At 40.7% G+C, this 20,707-nt stretch overlaps 4 protein-coding genes across 4 annotated transcripts in view; 2 read left to right on the forward strand and 2 right to left on the reverse strand.

The window, feature by feature from the left end:
- ccp110 (centriolar coiled-coil protein 110) overlaps nt 1-20,707 on the reverse strand; it is a 664,638-nt gene that overhangs the window by 168,912 nt on the left and 475,019 nt on the right. The gene's annotated exons all lie outside the window — the stretch shown is intronic.
- On the forward strand, nt 589-16,957 carry LOC113011432 (uncharacterized). The gene is made up of 9 exons (XM_080300312.1): nt 589-1,396; nt 1,696-1,842; nt 2,075-2,256; nt 2,500-2,636; nt 2,758-2,851; nt 3,116-3,448; nt 13,539-13,713; nt 13,803-13,927; nt 14,126-16,957. The coding sequence occupies exons 1-9, from the start codon at nt 1,312-1,314 to the stop codon at nt 14,450-14,452; spliced, it is 1,605 nt and encodes a 534-aa protein (XP_080156438.1). The 5' UTR covers nt 589-1,311; the 3' UTR covers nt 14,453-16,957.
- On the reverse strand, nt 3,525-6,645 carry LOC113018503 (uncharacterized). The gene is made up of 2 exons (XM_026161571.2): nt 5,401-6,645; nt 3,525-5,334 (listed from the first exon to the last, which is right to left on the reverse strand). Exons 1-2 carry the CDS (start codon nt 6,477-6,479, stop codon nt 5,331-5,333), a joined length of 1,083 nt encoding a protein of 360 aa, XP_026017356.2. The 5' UTR covers nt 6,480-6,645; the 3' UTR covers nt 3,525-5,330.
- Nucleotides 17,700-20,707, forward strand: part of LOC113009888 (nuclear GTPase SLIP-GC-like) — a 53,079-nt gene continuing 50,071 nt past the window's right edge. Inside the window, exons 1-2 of the mRNA XM_080300651.1 lie at nt 17,700-17,807; nt 20,387-20,653. Coding sequence (XP_080156777.1) covers nt 17,700-17,807; nt 20,387-20,653 — 375 coding nt within the window. The remainder of the gene's footprint in view (nt 17,808-20,386; nt 20,654-20,707) is intronic.

The following is a 20,707-nucleotide window of genomic DNA, read 5'->3' on the forward strand; positions in this document are numbered from 1 at the left end:
CATACATGTTGTAGTAGGGCTGCTCAATTAATCGAATTTTAATCACGATTACGATCTGGGCTTTCAACGATCATTAAAAATGACTGAGCCGATTATTAGCCCCTCCCTCGTGCTTTACTCTCGCGCTGCTCCGTGTGGCAAATCGAGCGCACCTCTCTGCATTTCGAACACGTGTCACAACAATTAAGAGGACCCGAGGGAAGCTCGGAAAGCTAAGCAGAAGTTATTTGGAGAGGAGAGTGACTGCCGTTGGTTGAAAAGAGAGGTAAAAAAAACTTCAGTGGTGTGGAAACATTATGGGTTCGCGGAGTCAGACGTGGATCAAGTAGACACAGTGTGTAAACTTTGCTACAGTGTTGTAGCTGCACCACAGAGCAACACTGCAACGTTCACTAAACATAGATGTTTACATTTTTCATTTATTTTTTATATTGCAAACATTTGCACTGTTATCAGTATTTGCACACTATTTTATATTATTTTTTGACAATCTTTAAAGTCATTATTCAATACATTGTTATTGTTAAATAAATATCGTCAAATAATCGAGATCTCAATTTCAGTGAAAATAATCGTGATGATCATTTTTGCCATAATCGAGCAGCCCTATGTTGTAGTAGGCCTAATCTAAGGGAACATTTTCCCCTTTTCTACAGTTTTAGTGAAATAGGCTACCATCCAGTGTTTAAGACAAAGCGGTATAACGACTGAGGGTCGTTGACGTCGCCTCCACTGATAATCCTAGCATGTCGTGTCACAAAACAACCACCACAAAGTAGCAACTAGCCAGACGGCTGTGCATGTGTCAGAAACTCCCGATATAAATGTAAGACTTGCACTCATTAATTTACAGTATAAGGGATATTTGTTGTCATAAGTGAAAGCGTGATGAAGGCAGGTGTGCGTTCAACAGGAAATTTTATGTGGATTATCATCCTGACATGGTTTAAACAGAGATGCTTTTCCCCAAGTAGGCTACAGCGATTTACTCGCAACATAGCAGAACTAAGTATCTAGCCTGCGTGCAGACGAGAAGATCGCCGTTGTCGTCTTATAAACATGTGGATGGGTGGATAATTCATTGGATGCTATTTCTGTGTACCCAAGTTCAGCTATTTTAGTGCGCAGGGGGAAGCCAAATTATGTTCCTGAGGTTGAAGTGGTCTGTCACCCCTTCACAGATCATCACACAATGTATAGCCTAATATTTTCTTAAAGTTGTCCGGATTTGTTGCCACTTAAGCTATGGTTTAAATATATGGTAAAAAATATTCTGTGCCCCCTTCTCTCCACCAGGTGCTGTTGTAAGACATGTTGCTGAAAGTGAAATACCTCAATGTAAAGAAGTACATTAAATTGCACGCAGGATTCACTTATCTAGAATTCATCAGTGAAGGTAAGATAACCTGGCAGAACAAAATTTGTTGCACATGTATCAGTTCATCATGTTTGCATCTCATCTATTTAAAAAATGAATTAAATGTTAACACATTTTATTTTAATGTGTGACATTAAAAACAGTACAGAGCAGTAGGCCTAGGCCTATATTGTTGCTGCAGACTTGTCTAATTTAACCATTTTAAAGACAGGTAAAACAGCTGTTAATAAATATTAGCTAAATAAAAAAGTCAAAATTAGTTTTTAAAAAAGTTTTTCAGGCGTTTTAGGTGACATTATGCTTATCTTTTTGTAAAGCCAAAACCAAGTTTGGACTTCCGGATGCTGCTGACCTTGATATTTTCGATGAAACTGACACAGCTGTCGAAGAAGACATTTTTCTGGAGTTACTGGAGGCCCAACCAGACCTATGCCTGACAATACGTGAAAAGATTTCAGATGAAGGTAAATGTTATCATAACTTAAATTTTCAGAGTATAGCCCACTCAATGTAGAGCCAAGTTCTTTTGCTCTTGATGCAGATGACATTGACCTGTCTTCATGCAATATACATGACAGTGGACAGGGCTGGGTCATATTTGTATAGAATGTTGTCTGAACATGAACATTGAAATTGTGTTATTAATGGCATTGTGGAGTAGCCTAAAGAAAGTTAACCAAATCATCTCTCCCAAAGATTTTTGTCCTTTAGCTCATTCCACACCATCCTCCTCGGATACATTATCTTCCCTCACGGACACTATATCACTTTCATCAAGTGACAGTGACCTCAGGGAAAAGGGCATTCCTGCAGGCCGCAGTAGATCCAGCAAAGACAGTTCTGCACCAAATGTTTCTGTGTCAGAGGCTGCAAAAGAGGTAATTGAGAACAGAAAATGTCTTTTGTATTTTTGAGTTGACACCATTTATACTGTAGATTGTTATACAAATTGAAATTCAAAACATGGTGGTTCCCAACTTGCCCTGTATGAAAAAATGTTAGTAGAAGTTAGTGCTTCTTGCTAGATATGTCTTTCACAGGTTTGTTGACATTCCTCTAAACTTTCACCTTTACTGACAAACAAGTTTTTATTGTTATTATTTTCCCTTTTATATGAGCAGATGGTTAAAAATGCCTTGACTAGGAAACCTGGTGGAGAGGAAATTCTTGAAGAATACAATGCCGAAAATTCACTGAGCCACCGCACCCGGCGGCAGCTTGTTAACATATTGGCAAGTGATATGACTGAGAGACATGGGTAAGAGTAATAGTACCTAATAAAAAAGTAAAGATGGGCCATATGGAATATTCTTGTAATGTATACTGCAGTAAAGACAAATACTTCTGATTTAACATTGTCAATTGTATTTCCTCTATAGCAGAATTCCCTCCCGTAAGCAAAAGGAGAAATATGCCCTTGGAATAATTACACTCTTTCCCTCATTGAAGGATCCATTTTCTCCAAACGGCTATGTAAGTCATGCAGTGATTGTAAAACAGCACATTATTTAGTTTTCATCATGGAATAATTACATCAGCTAAATGATTTAAAAGAAAAATCTTAATTCCTCTTTCGTAATAACTATTGTCATAAAACTGTATTGAAATTGTGGATGTTGTTTAACATGTATTGCACCTGTTACATGATAATAGTCCTTGGGTTTCTTTTTTCTGAATCTGCAAAGTCTGTAAGATCGCATTTGATGTTTATTTTTCATCTATGTTTAAATGTGACAGGAGCATTTCTACGACGGAGTGAAAGGCACTGGATATATAGCGTGGCGCCTCAAAACCATGTCCAGGTCTACAACCAAACGGCCAGTGAAGGAAGTCCCAGTGCATCAAGAACAAGGGCCTAAGCGCAGAAGATTAGCAACCACATTGCCTCAGCAACTTGATGGAGATGCCTGCAAGGAGGCCATCTCATTTCTTGTTCACTCTCCTGATGAAGCAAGTGTATTTCAGAAGATGAAAATGACGTTCCAACATCGCCAGGATCTGGTGCATGATCCACAAAGAACTGCAGATGTCTTCAAAACATTTCCACGCTTTTTGGATGTCAAAGGACTAGTAAGTGTTAAGATTCAATATTGAGGAAGGGTACAAGAGGTGATCGAAGAATAACCACACCGATCCGGCCGGGTGAAGTCAAACGATGATTTTAATGAATACACGCGTGGGAAAACAACTCTGTACGCAGACAGGAAGTAGTCTTCGACTTAATCAAAGCATGAACAGATATTTTATAGCATCAGGGTTTGTTTACTGACGCCCCTTCATGCGTCACAGATACATTTTATACATAGATCAGATCAACATCATCATGACTTTTTACCTAGAAAATCATCTTCTATTTTCATGGCTAGCCCTTCCTGTCTACCTTTCAGTTCTTGTCTTGTTCCTCTTTCTTGCCGAGACACCAAGAAACGGTTCCTCTTTTACCAAGACAATTTTGCAGTTACAGCCAAACATAACTAACCTCTCCTCTAAATAAATCTAATTTAAAGTGTGTGTGTGTGTGTGTGTTGACCTCACATGCTCTTTGTGTCACCTCTTCACCTACTGTCTGTGTCTCGTCCTCAAATGCTCTTTCTCAATTCACCTGTTGCACTTCTGACCTTTTACCAGACCAGAAGCTCACTGAGACTATATGTATGTCTTCTACTAAATAAATGTTTTAATCAAGAACCTCTACTAAAACCTTAATATAAAATGATAAAGCTATCTGTTACATTGTTAAAGCCTCGTCTTAGCCTGCGGCTCAAAATAACTTCCTGCTTCTTTCTGCATACAACTTCCTGTCAGCCTGCAACTCAGTCTTTCTGAAAGAGACACTGTTTAAACCTTGGAGTGCAATATCCATGCTGCAAATTATATTATTAATGCAATAACAATTATTTAACAATAGCAGTAAAATAATTTCCCTCCTCGACACTCCCCCTTTTGACCTCTGGAACACCAGAGGTCACAATACATTGTGTCCTCACGCAGACCCTTCTCTGGTGGTCTCGAACCTCGAGATCTCCAGGATCCTCGCCCCTCCTGTGGTCGCCGAGATCGATCTTCTGCAAAGGAAACAAAACACCTTTTCTTGCATCTCCCTAACTTATCCTATCTGGGACTCTTTAATTAAAAGCCTGATCCTAATTATCTTCTTAACTTATTGACTTGTATTTATGTATACTCCTCAACGTTACTCATCACTTTAAAATTCTTTTAAGCGCTGGTTTCACGTCCAGTTGCTCGCTCTACTTTCCCTTATCTGATCATCAACATCCTATGCACAAGTTGTCGCTGCTGCAAGTTAATCTACTCCAAAAGAAAACAACCACTTCAATCAATTAAGTTTAAGCATATAAGCAATTACTCCTGTATACATTTCATCATAGCTAAATGCTGCCTTGAAACAACTCCTATGTGTTAACACTAACTTCATTTTAAAACCTCACATTTCCTATGTTATCACCTGTTTTGGTATAACCTTTTTATTTCATTTTGCTCCCTTAATGTAACAATACCTTCTAATTCTAATGTATCAGACTTAACCAAAATATATGCTTTCCTTCCTCTTTGGTCCTTCTTTAAGTTCAGTTAAAAGCTAAATGAATTTAGGGCCTTTTGCCTGGAATCAATACTGTCATGTGTGTTTCTTAACTCTGTGTCTGTAAGCGTGTGCAATCCTTCATGAACTCATATTATCCTCACAGTAGATTGGCTAATCATAGCGCTAGCCAAAGGCTCGTGACCCTCCAGAGACAAATTTGAGCCACAACTCCTTTTAAAGCACAAAATGCAATATGTATAAAATAGTTATAACTGCACCTGAAATACAAAGTTAACATCATCATAAACATCTTATGGTCATCAAAGCAATGGGCAGGGCTGCGACCCAATTTAGCCCTGTCTGCACAAATTTTAGCCAACTTGTTTTTCAAATTTAGGTTCATCCTCTCTACCTTTCCTTGAGATTGAGGATGAAAGACCGTCCCGAACTTATGTTGCATTCCCAACATCCTCTCTACCTCTTGCAAATCTTTATTCTTGAAGTGAGTACCATTGTCTGATCTAATTCTCTTGGGAAACCCATGCCTTGGAATGTAATAATTAAGCACTTAATCACGCTTTTCGCGTCTTCACATTTGGTCGCCCATGCTTCGGGCCATCCAGTCAAAACATCCACACACACCAACAAATACCTCACCCCACCTGGGCCTGTATCAATCATGTCGGTATAATCAATCACGACCTCTTCTCCTGGCCTTCCTGGCATGAGAAACTTACCAGCTTCAGGTTTTACTGCTGGCTTTGGGTTGTGTGCCCCACAAATTAGGCACGTTCTGGCCTTTTCCAGTATCATCCTTCTCAAATCAGGATGCCACCATCGGCACAAATTTCTCTCCATCTGTTTCACTCCCACGTGACCAAGCCCGTGAGCCTCATTCACCTTTTGTTCCGCCATTTTGGCCGTTAAAGCGGGACGCCCATCTGGCCCCCTCCACAAACCGCCATCTTGCCAGGCTCCTTTGTTTTCCCACACCCCCTTTTCCTCTGGGGATGTCTCCTCCTGAGCCTGTCTAACTTCTTCCATGCTGTTAGTGCTAACCTCCTCTTCTGGGGTTACCTGCACCAGTTGTCTCTGTCCTTTGTAGCCCGCTGCTTCCTTTGCGGCTTCGTCAGCTTTCTGATTTCCTCTTGCCACCATACTGTCTGCTTGTGAGTGGCCTTTGCATTTTATAATACTTACCTCGTCTGGGTCCTCCAGGGCCTTTTTGTGACAGATGGGTGCATTAGTGGCCGTTCTGAACCCGGCTCTCTTCCACTGAGCCAGTTCCACATGAGCTGCTCCAAACGCATATGCTGAGTCAGTGTAGATGTTCACTCTCATGTTTTTAGCCAACCTCAGGGCTCGAGTTAGGGCTATCACTTCAGCTCTCTGGGCCGACTGTTGTCCCTCGATTTTTCCTTCAACCTGGGCTTTCTTAATACAGTCATGTGGTTCTCCTGACCCCATTAGGTCTGCCATATTTATTCCTTCATGTGTGAATATCAGATTTGGCGCCTCTAAAATTTTGCTGAACCTTTGTTGCGTCAGTGGAGTCATTGTGAATGCCTGTGAGTTCACATAGGCCACTACACTGTGTGTAGTAAGCACTTTCAGTGGGTGTTCCCTCACTATATGTGCTGTTTTCTGAATTATCTTTGCTACTCCTGCTGCGTGTTGTGTGCATGTGGGATGCCTTGCTTCTGTTAAATTTAATCTTATGCTGACATACATAAGTACATCCCTACCTCCCCCTTTTTTCTGAAACAACACACCATTCACAACTCCCTTTGTTTCTGAAACATCAAGATAAAATGCCTCATCATAGTTAAGTGTGGCCAGATCTGTGGCTCTTGACAAATCCTGTTTTAGTGAAATGAACGCTGTCTCTGTGTCCGGCGTCCAAGGCAATTCAGCCTTCAGATTTCGAACACCAACTTTCTTGATCAAGTCCCTTAAAGGGGCCGTTTTACCCGCATAGTTCGGAATGAACTGCCTGCTGTAACCTGTCAAGCCAAGAAAGGAAAGCAACTCCTTCACAGTTCTTGGTTTTGGATGTGTCAGAATTTGGTCTCTGTGTGTGTTCATTAACCCCACTGATCTGTGTGCGATCACCCGGCCCAGGAATGTTACCTCTGGCCGGACCAACTGCAGTTTTTCTTTGCTCACTTTGAAGCCACACTCCGCCAATCTGTTCAACACCACGAGCGATGCTGCCGTACAGGCCGCTGCTGACGGGGCTGCAATAAGAAGATCATCAACATACTCTATTAATGTACAGCCCCCTGGCAGTTGACATGGGGACAATGCCTCTTTCAACACCTGATTAAAAATTCCTGGTGAGAGTGCAAAGCCTTATGGTAGGCGTGTGTACCTAAATTTGCGGCCTCTGTATGTGAATGAGAAAATGTCTCTGAGTGACTCGTGCAGTGGGAGACAAAAGAATGCATTCGCTAGGTCAATACATGTGAACCACTTTTGGTCTTCAGTTTTGTGCTTCTATTATGGTCTGTTAAATGGTATGTCAGACTTCAGCTGGAACAGGACAGGCGAACAGTTAGCTAGACCCACATCTGTGGGCCCTGCGGACCACAAAGTACCAGGCAATTTTGAGAGCTCAGCTACTGCATCAGGATGATCCATTCTTTCCCTGCCATGTATTCTGGAGATTTCTTTATGTTCTAAGATCACTGCATCGTTGGACAAACAAGTTATGCGATATATTTTACATTTTGGTGCACACCAGACATTTGGAATTTGGGTGCCTTGCCAGCATGCGTTGTCCAGCGCCCGCTTGACCATTGGTCCCAGATCTCTTGGCCCATGACCCTCGTGGACCGCCAATGTAATGTGAGGGGCTGAATCCTCTCCCACATTGTACCAAGGCAGTTGTTCATCAGTAAATTTCACAGCCGCGGCCACACCTTCTGGTCCAACATAAATGTTATGTGTTTGCACATTCCACGTCTGTCCCTCAAGATCAGACTGGAACTGTTCCCGATAGATATCGTTATCTTCCCTATCATAAAAGAGTGTAACGTGGAAAGGATCTCGCGGAGGGGAATAGACGGCCAGGCTCATCATCCAGGGTTTCCATAGCTGATAATGTCTCAGAATGCCTACTTCCACTAGCCTCCCCCAGTAGATTTCGGCAGTGGGTTGTTCAGAGTTCTGGACTAGATATTGAGTCTTTGAAGGTGATCCCAGTTTCACAAGCAGGTCCCTGCCCATGAGATTTTCCAGGCACCTGTGAGGACACCACATATTGGTGCTTCAAAGTCTGTTTTCCCAGCTGTGTCAATGCTGGATTTGTCAATGGCAGTGTCATTGGAATCCCGGAAAAGCCTACCACATTAACTGTGTGACAGGAGAGTGTTGCACTGTCTGGTGTGTCTTTCAATGTTGAGTATGTTGCTCCAGTATTCACCAGGAAGGGCAATTCAGTGCCTTCCACGGTCATCGACAGCATGGGTTCTGCCGTTCCCACCCTGTTCGGTTTCTCCGGGCTCCGTCAGTATTGCTCCCCCTCCCAGCCCCAGTCGGCTACTGGGTACTGGGGGGCTGGTGCTGCATTCGGGTTTGGAGCTTGATGTGCTCCCCTGTAAGCAGCTCTTTGTCTTGGGCCTCCTCGTGCCTGGGATTGATAGCCTCGCCCCTGATAGTTCTGCGGCGGTTCAGGGCAATCTCGGGCCCAGTGTCCTTCTGCTCCACATCTCAGACACACAGTCCAAGACACTCTGCCAGGATTCCCCGGATTCCGAGCCCTTTGTCCTCCCCTCACGGATCCACCACGCCCTCTCTGCGGTCCACCGGTCCCCCAATTCCCTACGGGTTGACGCTGCCTTGGTGCATTGGCGGACCAACGATCATCAGGGTAGAGACCCGGATCCTGATCTGGCCAGTCAGGCACAGGATCGGGCTGAGGCCTTGCCACCATTATAGTCTTATTTAGTTCTTTCGGTTCTTTTTTCTTCGCATTATATTTTTCGCGAGCCTCACCCAGCTGCAGCCTAAGCAGCTGCGCCTGTGCTTCATCTAACTCTTTCTTTTGTTTGTTCGTCAAATCCTGTTCCCGCTGAAGTCTGTGGGTCACATGTCTCTCCCACTGCACCGAGTCTGCAACGGCAAAATCTGGGTTCTTTTCCAAGTCAACTGCAACCTGGTTGGGCAGCCCTGCCAGCACTGCCGAACGAAACCACGCTCTACTTTCACCCTCCTTCCCCGGATGTATTCCTGTTTCTAACAACCATTGTTCCTTTGCTTTAGCTAAACACTCTCTGGGTTTCTTTTTGGGATCCCAAATAATTTTTGGAATGGCTCCAAAGTTAGGAGTTGGGTCCTTCTCCCGAACTGCATCTGCTAAGTCACTCTGCACCTCATGATATTTCAGGTCATTTGCATATCTGGTTGTTTGAGCTATCTGCTCTACATCTGCTAACCCACCACCCAGCATACAACGTCCGGCCAAAGTGCGAAAGTCGCCCAGCGCTAATTCTTCTCCTTCCCAATGTTCTCCCTTGGTTATTGGTGGAAGTTGTTTAACCAATGCTTCCAAATCTCTCACCTTATAGGCGCGATAAACTGGTTCGTTCTTTGGACCTGCTATTAGAGGCAGACTTAAACCAGGGTCAGGAGCTCCTTGTTCAAAACTCACTCTTCTACTCTTCCTCAACTTTCCTTTCCCCTTTGAGCTCTTAAATATGGGCTGTCTCTGTGCTTGGTCTCTCTTCACACTTCTTTTCCTCAAAATTAGGCTTGTACTTGGTTGGGGTTCAGCTCCTCCATCTTCGTCCTCCTCATCGTCTTCTTCTGATGACGTCGCACGGTCTTCATTCTCCTCTTCTGGCCCTCCCTGCATTACTCTCTGCTTTATAACCTCCAATGCCGTTAATGCCTCTATGGACGCACGTAGGGCCTCATGCATTTGTCCATACACTTCTCCTTCAGTTTTTAACACCAAGCTCAGAGGTATTTTATCACCCAGCCCTTTCTGTTGGGATATAATAGGTTTACTTACCTCAACCTCCATCGCTTGGCACTCTTTCTCTGCTGATTTTGATACTCCAGGGGAAGCCAAGCGAACAGCTTTCTTAAGCTGTTCGAGCTGATCCTTCAGAGGTTTGCATCCCCTTTTCCTACTAGGTGTCGCACCCGATCTGTCAGCCATTCTCTGAAACACAGACTTACCTCTTCCAATGGCGTTGGTCGACTCCACCTTCTTGGTCTAGGTCACCCAGACACGCCTAACTTTCGGTTTCAGTCTTCGTCTCGCTGTTCTCGCAACCACTGGCTCCTCTTCCCCTGCTCGGTGATACACAAAGTTTAACCCAGCACTTTAGACGCTGTCCTCGCGTTCTCAAGCGTTGACACTCAATCAAAATTATTCGCCCTCAAAGTGTTAATATATGACACCAGCAACCCTTATGCGCAACGCGCTCACCTCCGTATACTTACCTCTCCAATAGTTCCTCGGATTAGTGTTTTTTCATTTATTTTAAACCCATTAACGGCGCTGCGCGTCCCTTGTATACTTTACAGCAACACACCCTCAAGGGTCCCTCAACTTGTCCCGTACTAATAAGTCTAAAACCAAGAAATCACCTTTATGACATTATGTCAAAGCTTTCTCCATGTTGCACAGCCTGCCACAGGTTTAACAAAAAAATCGCTGCCCGAGAAGGCTCCCACATATCAAGGTGGTCGTTTTCACAAACTTCCAGCAGACCCTCAAATAAACAAAAACAACGACCCAGGCAGGCTTCCAGTTCAGCCTCCTCAATTTCTATGCACACTGAAAACTCATGGGGAGATTCTTCTGTCTCCCCGTGTCCTACACAATTCACCTCCAAATGATCCCCTACAATTGAAATTTCAGTGTGGAATGACGCAGAGATTAACATTTCCTTATTTATTCACTATATGTAACCTGAATTTTCTCTCTCTTATCAAATAACAAAGGTTATCTTTACAATTTGTTATTGAACTACTAATTAAGTTGCTTTTTATGGTGTCAGTGATAAACTGCCCCTAAAAAGTCCACTTTATTGCGTGCTCATTGAGTTACTCCTATCAAAACTATTTAACAAGTTCAATTTACACATACTCATTAATTTGTCACGCTTATTAGTGGCTCATGGTTGCTTAAAGCCTATGTCTGACTTGACCACAGAGTTAGAGCATCATTCAATCCTCTCAGGATGACCACTCCACTTACTCTGCATCCAGTCAGCTCATGAATTAACAACCCTTGCAGACTGTAACCCTTTTATTTTTTGTTTATGCCTTCAAATCCACCTTAAATCTTCTTTACCTAAACGTTGGTTTTAAACACAAACAATTCTTATATTCTATTTTGAAACGCTGTCACCATTCATATATTTACAATGTTGTTATTTACTAAGCCAGCATTTTAACTGCAGACATTTATCCACATTTGCAAACAATAGTTATAGAGCTGAATGACACACAAAACCGAAAGCATAGTCCTCTCATGCGCTCTGCATCAGCTGCCTCATTTGCATGCACACACACTCTTCATCTAAGAATAGCAGCAGGCAGTCAGTGCATTGCTGACTCGACCCACAGAGATCTTTTTTAATACAGAGACGTCTTATATTTACAACTGCACAGATTTTAAACCTTTTAACACCTATCGAATTTCGACAAATTTAACATAACCGTTTTTTGCAATCAATTAACCAGTATCAAGACTTTAACTGTTTCTGGCCTCATTTCTAAAATCCCTAACTCAATTTAAAAGCGTCAACCAACCCAAACTTTTTGAAGTTTTAGGTTAAAGTTACACGCCCGAAATCCACTTCTGCTGGCCAAAAAAGCGCAGATACCGTTGCAAACGGTAAGGAGACTCTAACTCCTAGTTATTCTGGAGTGCCCCAAGCTCCACAGTGACCAACTGACTATCCCTCTTCGAGGACAATGCATAAGCGTCCTTTGCATTGGCAAGCGTTACCTCTGAGCACTGCGCTTCCTAGCAGACTCGAACTGCCGTTCTAGAATAATTTATAATACTTTGAAACAACAATCAACACTCGAAACAAGTGTATAACTGAAGCAGGTGCAACCTAGTGGTCAAATGGAGACTCCAACTCACAAAATGACCGCTCAGGTCCACTCTTATGACCAAATTTGGACTCTAACCAACACAATAACCAATTCCCTACCAAACTACTTGAGACTCTAACTCAATTTCTTTGGGACTTCAACCCAATATTTAAACTTTTTCCTGGCAGACTCAAACTGCTTTAGCAGACTTTACTGCTTTCATTTCTTCTTAGCAGAACTCTAACTGCTTCAACTCATGAAATTTTCATCAAAATCAAAACAGACATGCACCAGTAATTTCAGTGAGTAGACTTAAATTTTATCATGTCCAATTTGGCACACTTTGGAAATAATTCAACAGGTAGTGCCTTACCTTTTGGATAAGCCGGCTTATGCCCACTCACTTAGACCACTGGAATTCACGTCTGCCCGTCAGACCACCCAAGACCCCGGATTTCTCCGTCCAAACCTCCAACTCTCCCTCCTCAATAACCGGACGAAGCCCCCAAATGTTAAGATTCAATATTGAGGAAGGGTACAAGAGGTGATCGAAGAATAACCACACCGATCCGGCCGGGTGAAGTCAAACGATGATTTTAATGAATACACGCGTGGGAAAACAACTCTGTACGCAGACAGGAAGTAGTCTTCGACTTAATCAAAGCATGAACAGATATTTTATAGCATCAGGGTTTGTTTACTGACGCCCCTTCATGCGTCACAGATACATTTTATACATAGATCAGATCAACATCATCATGACTTTTTACCTAGAAAATCATCTTCTATTTTCATGGCTAGCCCTTCCTGTCTACCTTTCAGTTCTTGTCTTGTTCCTCTTTCTTGCCGAGACACCAAGAAACGGTTCCTCTTTTACCAAGACAATTTTGCAGTTACAGCCAAACATAACTAACCTCTCCTCTAAATAAATCTAATTTAAAGTGTGTGTGTGTGTGTGTGTTGACCTCACATGCTCTTTGTGTCACCTCTTCACCTACTGTCTGTGTCTCGTCCTCAAATGCTCTTTCTCAATTCACCTGTTGCACTTCTGACCTTTTACCAGACCAGAAGCTCACTGAGACTATATGTATGTCTTCTACTAAATAAATGTTTTAATCAAGAACCTCTACTAAAACCTTAATATAAAATGATAAAGCTATCTGTTACATTGTTAAAGCCTCGTCTTAGCCTGCGGCTCAAAATAACTTCCTGCTTCTTTCTGCATACAACTTCCTGTCAGCCTGCAACTCAGTCTTTCTGAAAGAGACACTGTTTAAACCTTGGAGTGCAATATCCATGCTGCAAATTATATTATTAATGCAATAACAATTATTTAACAATAGCAGTAAAATAATTTCCCTCCTCGACATAAGTCAAATCACTTGATATTTTCAACTGTTAATCCTTTTTTTTTTTGTTTTGCTGATGTGGATGGCAACAGTAAAAGATGTGATCATTGGTCATCCCAGTCAGGCTATATCCCATATTGGTCAAAATCACATTGCAATGTAAACAATGTTGAGCACTGTCTTTATGTCCTGTGTGTATGATGAACAGGTCAATCAAGACTTCCTGCTGCTGTTTGGTGCTGAAACAGCCACCAAGTTGCTTGAGAAGTGGGACATGTCATTCAAGCCAAAGGTTATTAAAGAAGCCAAACAGCTGACTCAGTCAACTGACCTGTGTCGTTTGATAAAAGCTGCTGAGAAACCAACAGAGAGTGATGTAAATGGTAGGCGTCGCACCATGCTTGTTTGATTTTAATAATATTTATTTTTACCTGTCATTTTGAAATTGTTTTATAAATTCAACCATACACAGACTGGGACAGTGACATGGCCTCTCTGCTGCTACTCCTTCAACTTTTGCCACCCACAGCTGGACGAAAGAGGAGAACCAAAATAAGTCCAACTGATGCAGCACACAAAATGGTGCACTTTCACAAGGTAAATATGTTGTCTCACTTTTTAAAATCCTACAAAACACTTTTTCAGTTTTTGCACTTTTTAGTTTTCCTCTCCATGAAGTATGTGTCTTAGTATTTTGTAATAAGTTAGCAAGGCACATAATGTCAAACTGAATGAATGGTTCATACTCAGCAAGTATAAGCTAGGCCTATATGTCAATATCTCATTTGTTTTTAGTCATGCTGCAGCATTGATGAACACTTGCAAGCAAGAGATGGTAAACAACCATACATCCTCGCTGTTGGTCGAACCCAGAACAGCATTGACACCTTCTACATCGCAGTGGACAAACAGCTCATCCCCTGCCAAGCCACCAGCTCACTCAGTGCTTTTGATGAACTTTTCAAATCCCACTACGTGTTCAACTTATCTTACGACGAGTCACTGGTTCATCTCTACAGTTTTGTGCAGACCACCATATTCAACATTGATGCCACCTCAACAGATGAGTCACCACGTGTTCGTGAGTTGCGTGCCAAAATGTTGAATGAGAACCATGTTTAAATGTTTTATCTGTCAAACTCTGCATAGCACCAGTCAGGCTTTGATAAGTCATTTGCGACTAGGTCACAGTTTTTATCCAAGCACCAAATTTAAGTTGGCTTGTTCACAAGATGGTTGCAGCCGTCAGTTCACTACATATTCTGGTTTAAAAAAACATTTAAATAGTGTTCATGATGAAGATTGTTGTCAAAGTGGTGATGCAGAACCCTCAGAGTCATTTCAAGCTGATTTTGACAGATTACAAGATACAGACATAGCAGTTGCAGGAACAAGTGTTACTCAGAGCCTAGAGGTTGGGTGTTCTGAAAACAATGGGTCAGGTCAAAGAATTAAAAAAAATTCTGAAGCAATTTGCACTAAAATTATTGGTAAACTCAATGGTAGTGGTTTGGCAAATAGTTTTGTGTCATCACTTGTTTGTGATTTGGAAGATTTTGCTGATGGACTGCACTGTGAGTTTAAACATAAAGTACTGAACGTTGTGCCAACAGAAAATCCTGTTAGATCTCCAGTGGAAAAATGTCTTGAGACTTTTGACAATCCAGTTGAGAAGTTCGACACTGAAGCTAAAAGAAAGTCATATTTCCGTGAAAAATGGGGAATTGTGGATCCAGTGGAAAAGACTTTAGGAATACGCTATGATACAAGGTTAAATAAAAAATCAGGCACTTATGACCAGGTACCAGTAAAAGACACTTTTGTGTACATTCCAATTTTGGAAACAATCAAATTTATATGTCGCAATTCTTATATTTGCGAGCTGCTTGCTAAACCATGTGTATCAAAAGAAGACAGATATGAAGACTTTTGTGATGGGAGTTACTATAAGTCTCATCCATTGTTTTCAAAACCACAGACTTCTTTGCAAATTCAGCTTTATTATGATGACTTTGAGACTGCTAATCCACTTGGTTCCAAACGTGGTGTTCACAAAGTTGGTGCAATCTATTTTGTCCTCAGAAATCTGCCTCCAAAGTTAAATTCTGCATTGATGAACATTCATTTGGTTGCATTGTTTCATGCAGAAGATGTGAAAAAATACGGCTTTGATCCTATTTTACAGCCTCTGATTGATGACATAAAGTTTTTGGAGAGCCATGGCATTGATTTACCCTTCTCATCTGAAAAGGTCCATGGCACTATATGTCAGATAACTGGGGACAACTTGGGGATGCACTCAATTTTGGGTTTTGTTGAGTCTTTCAGTGGACGTTACTTTTGTCGTTTGTGTTTAATTGCAAAACAGGATGCACAGAGTGTGTATACTGAGGATGATCCAAAGATCATCTTACGAGGGAAAGAACTTTTTGAAATGCACTGCAGTGAGTTGCAATCTGATCCTCAAAAGCTACATGTGTTTGGCTTAAGAAAGAATTCTACACTGAACACTCTTCAATTCTTTCATGTTTGCCAGAACTTTTCCTTGGACATTATGCATGATATTCTCGAAGGGGTAGCACAATATGAGATAAAGTTACTGTTGGAATATCTGTCAGACAATTTTCTGCCGAAACCTGCTCTTTTGTCACGGATCTATGCTTTTGACTATGGCTACTTGGAGAGCAAAAATCGTCCAACAAGGGTGAACTTAGACAGTAGTGGTAATAGTATAGGTCTTAACTCCATTCAGACTCTTTGTCTGATAAGAAACATTCCTTTAATTTTTGGTGATATTGTGCCAGAAGGAAATCAGAACTGGACTATGCTATTGCTATTGTTGCAAATAATTAACATCATATTCTCTCCATCTGTTACACATGGCATGACTGTGCTTCTAAAACATTTAACAATGGAACATCATGACTTGTTCAAATTGTTGTATCCAGGTAGGAACATGATTCCCAAACACCACTTTATGTTGCACTACCCAACTTGCATCAGAAAAATTGGGCCATTATTGCATGTATGGAGCATGAGAGGTGAGGCTAAACATAGGGTGTTCAAAGACACCCTTAAGAACTTTAAGAACATCACAGTGTCACTTGCCAAAAAACATCAAACATCCATAGCATACAAGTGGGAGACATGTCCTTTAAGCCATGTTGAGTATGGGCCCTTGAAATCATTTGATGTTGATAGTGAGGAAAATAGTGAAATGATCTCCCTAGGCTTGCCTGCTATTGCAGAAGAGGCTTTCTCTGCTAATTGGGTTAACATTAATGGGACTGAGTACAGAACAGGATTGGTCATTTGTTGTGGTTCTGAACATGAGATGCCGGTGTTTTGCAGAATAAAAACAATAGTTTTGGTCAATAGTCACACCTACTTCATAGTTCAGAAGCTTGTGGTTGAAAATTTCAGTGAACATTGCCATGCTTATAAAGTGTTTGAAACGGATGAAAAAGATGTTGTTAAAGCAGACTGTATTGAAATATACAAGCCCTTTGATTTGCAAAGTGCTTATGGTGATGATGATGGTCTGTACATTGTGCCATTATTTTTGTTGTGAACGTATGCTGTATGGTGCTTGGAATTTAATATTTATTAAAATTCTTATGTGACCAATTTTATGTTTTCTCCTTTTATCCTGTAAAGGGACTTAACAAGGACTTTCACTGAATGTAACACAGTAGTCATACAGTAATTGCACTTTAATGCATTTTTGTATTCAGACAATTAATACAGACTAGTATTTAAAAGCTCATATATGTCACTTTAAAGTGCCAAAATAACACTGTAAAAGTTACAGAATAACACTCTAAGTGAAAACAGTCAACACAATCCAGTGTGAAAATAAACACTTAAAAGTGTCATAAATAACACCATAGTTGTTGTGTAGTAACACCCTCAGTGAAAAGAGTTAACCCAAGCCAGTGTAAAAGTGAACACTTATCAGTGTCCTAAAACAACACTATAAATGTTAGGTAGTTACACTCTGAGTGAAGACACTTCACACCATACAGAGTGAAATTTTAACACTATGGGTGTTATATTTTTAACACTACAATGGAGTTAAAATAATAACACTTTGCAAAGTGTTACTTTAACTCTAAACCAGTGAGAATTATATAAACACTGGAAAAGTGTTAACTTTAACACTATAGGAGTTGAATTAACACTGGAGATTTTGCTGTGTAGAGAGTGATAAATGAGATGAGGAGATGGGCGGAAGAAGAGAGGCAAAGAGTGATTCATAGTCTAGTTTGTTTCTCACAGTTTTGTTGCCTTATGGTTGCTGACATGGCACTTTCACCAATCTTTTTATTATTATCTCATAGCACTTGTTTAATCAGCTACCATCTCTCCTATGGACTTTTTACAGTCTCCAGTCGCAGCTCAACACAGCCCGTTCCTCCTGCACTATCAGGAGCAGGATCAGCAGAAACTCCTCAACAGCAACATTGTACCCCATCAGGTAAAACAGTGATATAGTATGATGCGATTCTGTATTAGATTCTTAAAGAATGTGTGTTGTTGTTCAGCCTGGCTCTATGTGCCTGTTTTTAACTTTGAGCACCCGCCCCTTTAAACAGCTCTGCATGGCCCTGGTGGTGGGCGGATCAAACCAAAATATAGATGCCAAAGTTTGTTTTGATATTGATGAATAGGAGCATAATGAGATTGATATTAGTTTCTGTCTTGATACATGCTCAATCATCCAGGTAAGTAAATCCCAAGTTTTCCCAACTATATAAAGTGCAAATGTTTATAAGGTTGGGGAAACCTGCAGTTAGCTGAGACTGAAGAAGTCACTTGGATGAGCGATGAAACGTTTCTCCCACTGAAAACAGTCCAGATGAACAGAATTAACTTTTTGGGATACTGGTTTCTGTTTCTTTGTTACTCCTAGAATCATCAAAGAGGCAACCTAAGGGCAACCTCTATCTAAGTGCTGCTGCTTTCAAGTGTCACAATAACATTTATTGTAATTGAAACAAATATCCCGAATATATCATAACCCCTTTGTGTTAACTGTAAAAGGGATACTGTGCAGTTACTATATTTAAACTACAAGTAGATGTGATACAGACTTCTCATTATATGTTTTCTGTCCTTGGGTTTAATTAATAATCCAAAGAAAAGAAAATCCCCCAAACACTTACAGGTCATGAAAATTCATTCTGATTTAGCAGTTTGATCCACCATCCACCATAATTATTAAAAAGCATCAGTATCTGTATCAGAATCGTTGATACTGGGCCTTTATTTATTTAGTATAAAAGGAATACCAAATCCAGCAGTATCTCACACCACTAATGTGCATGGGGGAAATTCATGAAAGTCCTATTGTGTCACCCTGCAAAAACCACACCCTGCTACATAGTGATAGCAACAGCTGATTTGGATCAGGTAAGGGTTATTGGAAATCAGATAATGAAGCAGCATGCCTTCATTCTTCATAAATATACACTAAGGTGACCTGAGTCAAAGCAAGGCCCCAGTCACACAAGCCTGACCACCCTGCGACTTAAAGTTCTTACAACCTCCACCAACCACTAAACAATTGATGTAGTTGCCTGATGTTGGAATACACATTTTACCCTAACAGCTGGTGGTTGCCAGGGATGGGATGGTCACCAACTGGTCTCTAGGTCTGTGTCACTGGTGCTGAATTAGGCAGAAACATTGACTCATGGGATCATGTTTACTGAGAGGCAAGAATGCAAAAGTTTTCCTTTTTTTTTAATCACTGTGCTAGTTGAGAATATATGTACATATAAGTGTGTACATTTTAAAAAGTGCATGTGAATGTTTTTGACAGTTTGTTAAAGAACAAATTGTTTCTGTACAGGAGCAATGATTTCTTCTATAAATTCAATTATGCATACATGTACAATTTATAATAATTTAACTTTAAATGTGAAAGTTGAATATTTATATGCTTCCACAGGATTTGCCATCCATAAGTGAAAAAGGTGAGAAAAATGTATCTCACTCTCATTTTAATACATCTAATTTATTTATTTATTTTCACAGTATTATTTTTGCAACATCTAAAATACACCATAATCAGAAGTTTCAATATTCAGATTTTCTTTTTAAATTGTATTATTTTGTTTAAATCCAAAAAGGAAAAAGAAAGTCAGAACTTGTGTTGCTTTTTGGTGCATCAGGTTTTGTGTTAAGTGGAATCAGATCTGACCCAAAAAGGAAAAAAGTAGCAACATAAAGTGTCCTGAGAGCTCATTAAAAAACGTTAATCCTTAAACAAAATTACAAATCGTTGTATCCTACCACTCTCCAAGGAAACAGGTGGCCTTCAGATTGAGAACGTCCTTTCTAGGCACCTCTAGTGGCATCCAGTCCTTAGATGGCATCGCTTGGTCCTTGCAGCAGGTTTCTACCACTTAAAAAAAACAGCCAGGATATTCTTCAAAGAAAACATTAATTCTGTAGCGCAACACGTTGCAGGACTGAATCTCCACACAGCTTTGCGCATCTAGCTCCATGCAGGCGGATGCAGTGAAAGAAAGTCACCACGCACAGCGCTATGGTGCATTCATGGGAAAATGGGAAAACTCAACACGTAACAAAACAGTAACACTTAAAATTAGAATAAAAATAGAATACAATTGGCAATAAAATAACCATGGGTTACATTTGCATATCAGTGGACCATATTTGCATTACACTGGTTCCAGGTTCCTACTTATTAGGGTTTTTTTCTGTTTCTCTGACAGAAACAGAAATACTGTCTGATGTCAAAGACATAATGAGACGTGTCAGTGAAAGACTACATGGCCGTGACAAGCTCAGCGCTTTCCTAAAGTGAGTAATAAAGATTTTATATTTTTGTTGGATGTTCTTCCAACCATTTCCCAGGAAGTTGGGACAGTCTGTAACATTTTGCTGGTATTTGGTATAAGAAACATACTAAAGATTTAAACTCGGTCAGAGCTCAACATGGAGCTGTGTAGTTTGTTCCAGTAGTAAGTTGAACTTTTTCAACACATTTTAAAAAACTATTTTTTTCTGATTTTACTGCATTTTCAGTTTGATATTTCTGAGAATGGGTCAGTTAATCCATATTTAAACCCGTTCAACAGGGATCAAATCAAAGATTTGGAGACAGAAAAGAGACACCTGGTTGGTGTCTTTGGTAAAACTGGGGCTGGAAAGAGTTCTTTAATCAATGCCATCATAAATAAGGAGGGCCTGTTGCCTTCTGGAAGTGTCAGTGCATGTACCTCAGTAATGATAAAGGTGGAGGCTACCAATGGATCAAAGTATGAGGCACACATCGAGTTCATTACAAAAGAGGTAGAATGAAATATGAATATGGTGATTTTTGAAGTAATGTGTTACAATGTAGAT

This window comes from Astatotilapia calliptera, chromosome 4, assembly GCF_964374335.1.
Source record: "Astatotilapia calliptera chromosome 4, fAstCal68.1, whole genome shotgun sequence".
Classification (NCBI taxonomy): domain Eukaryota; kingdom Metazoa; phylum Chordata; class Actinopteri; order Cichliformes; family Cichlidae; genus Astatotilapia; species Astatotilapia calliptera.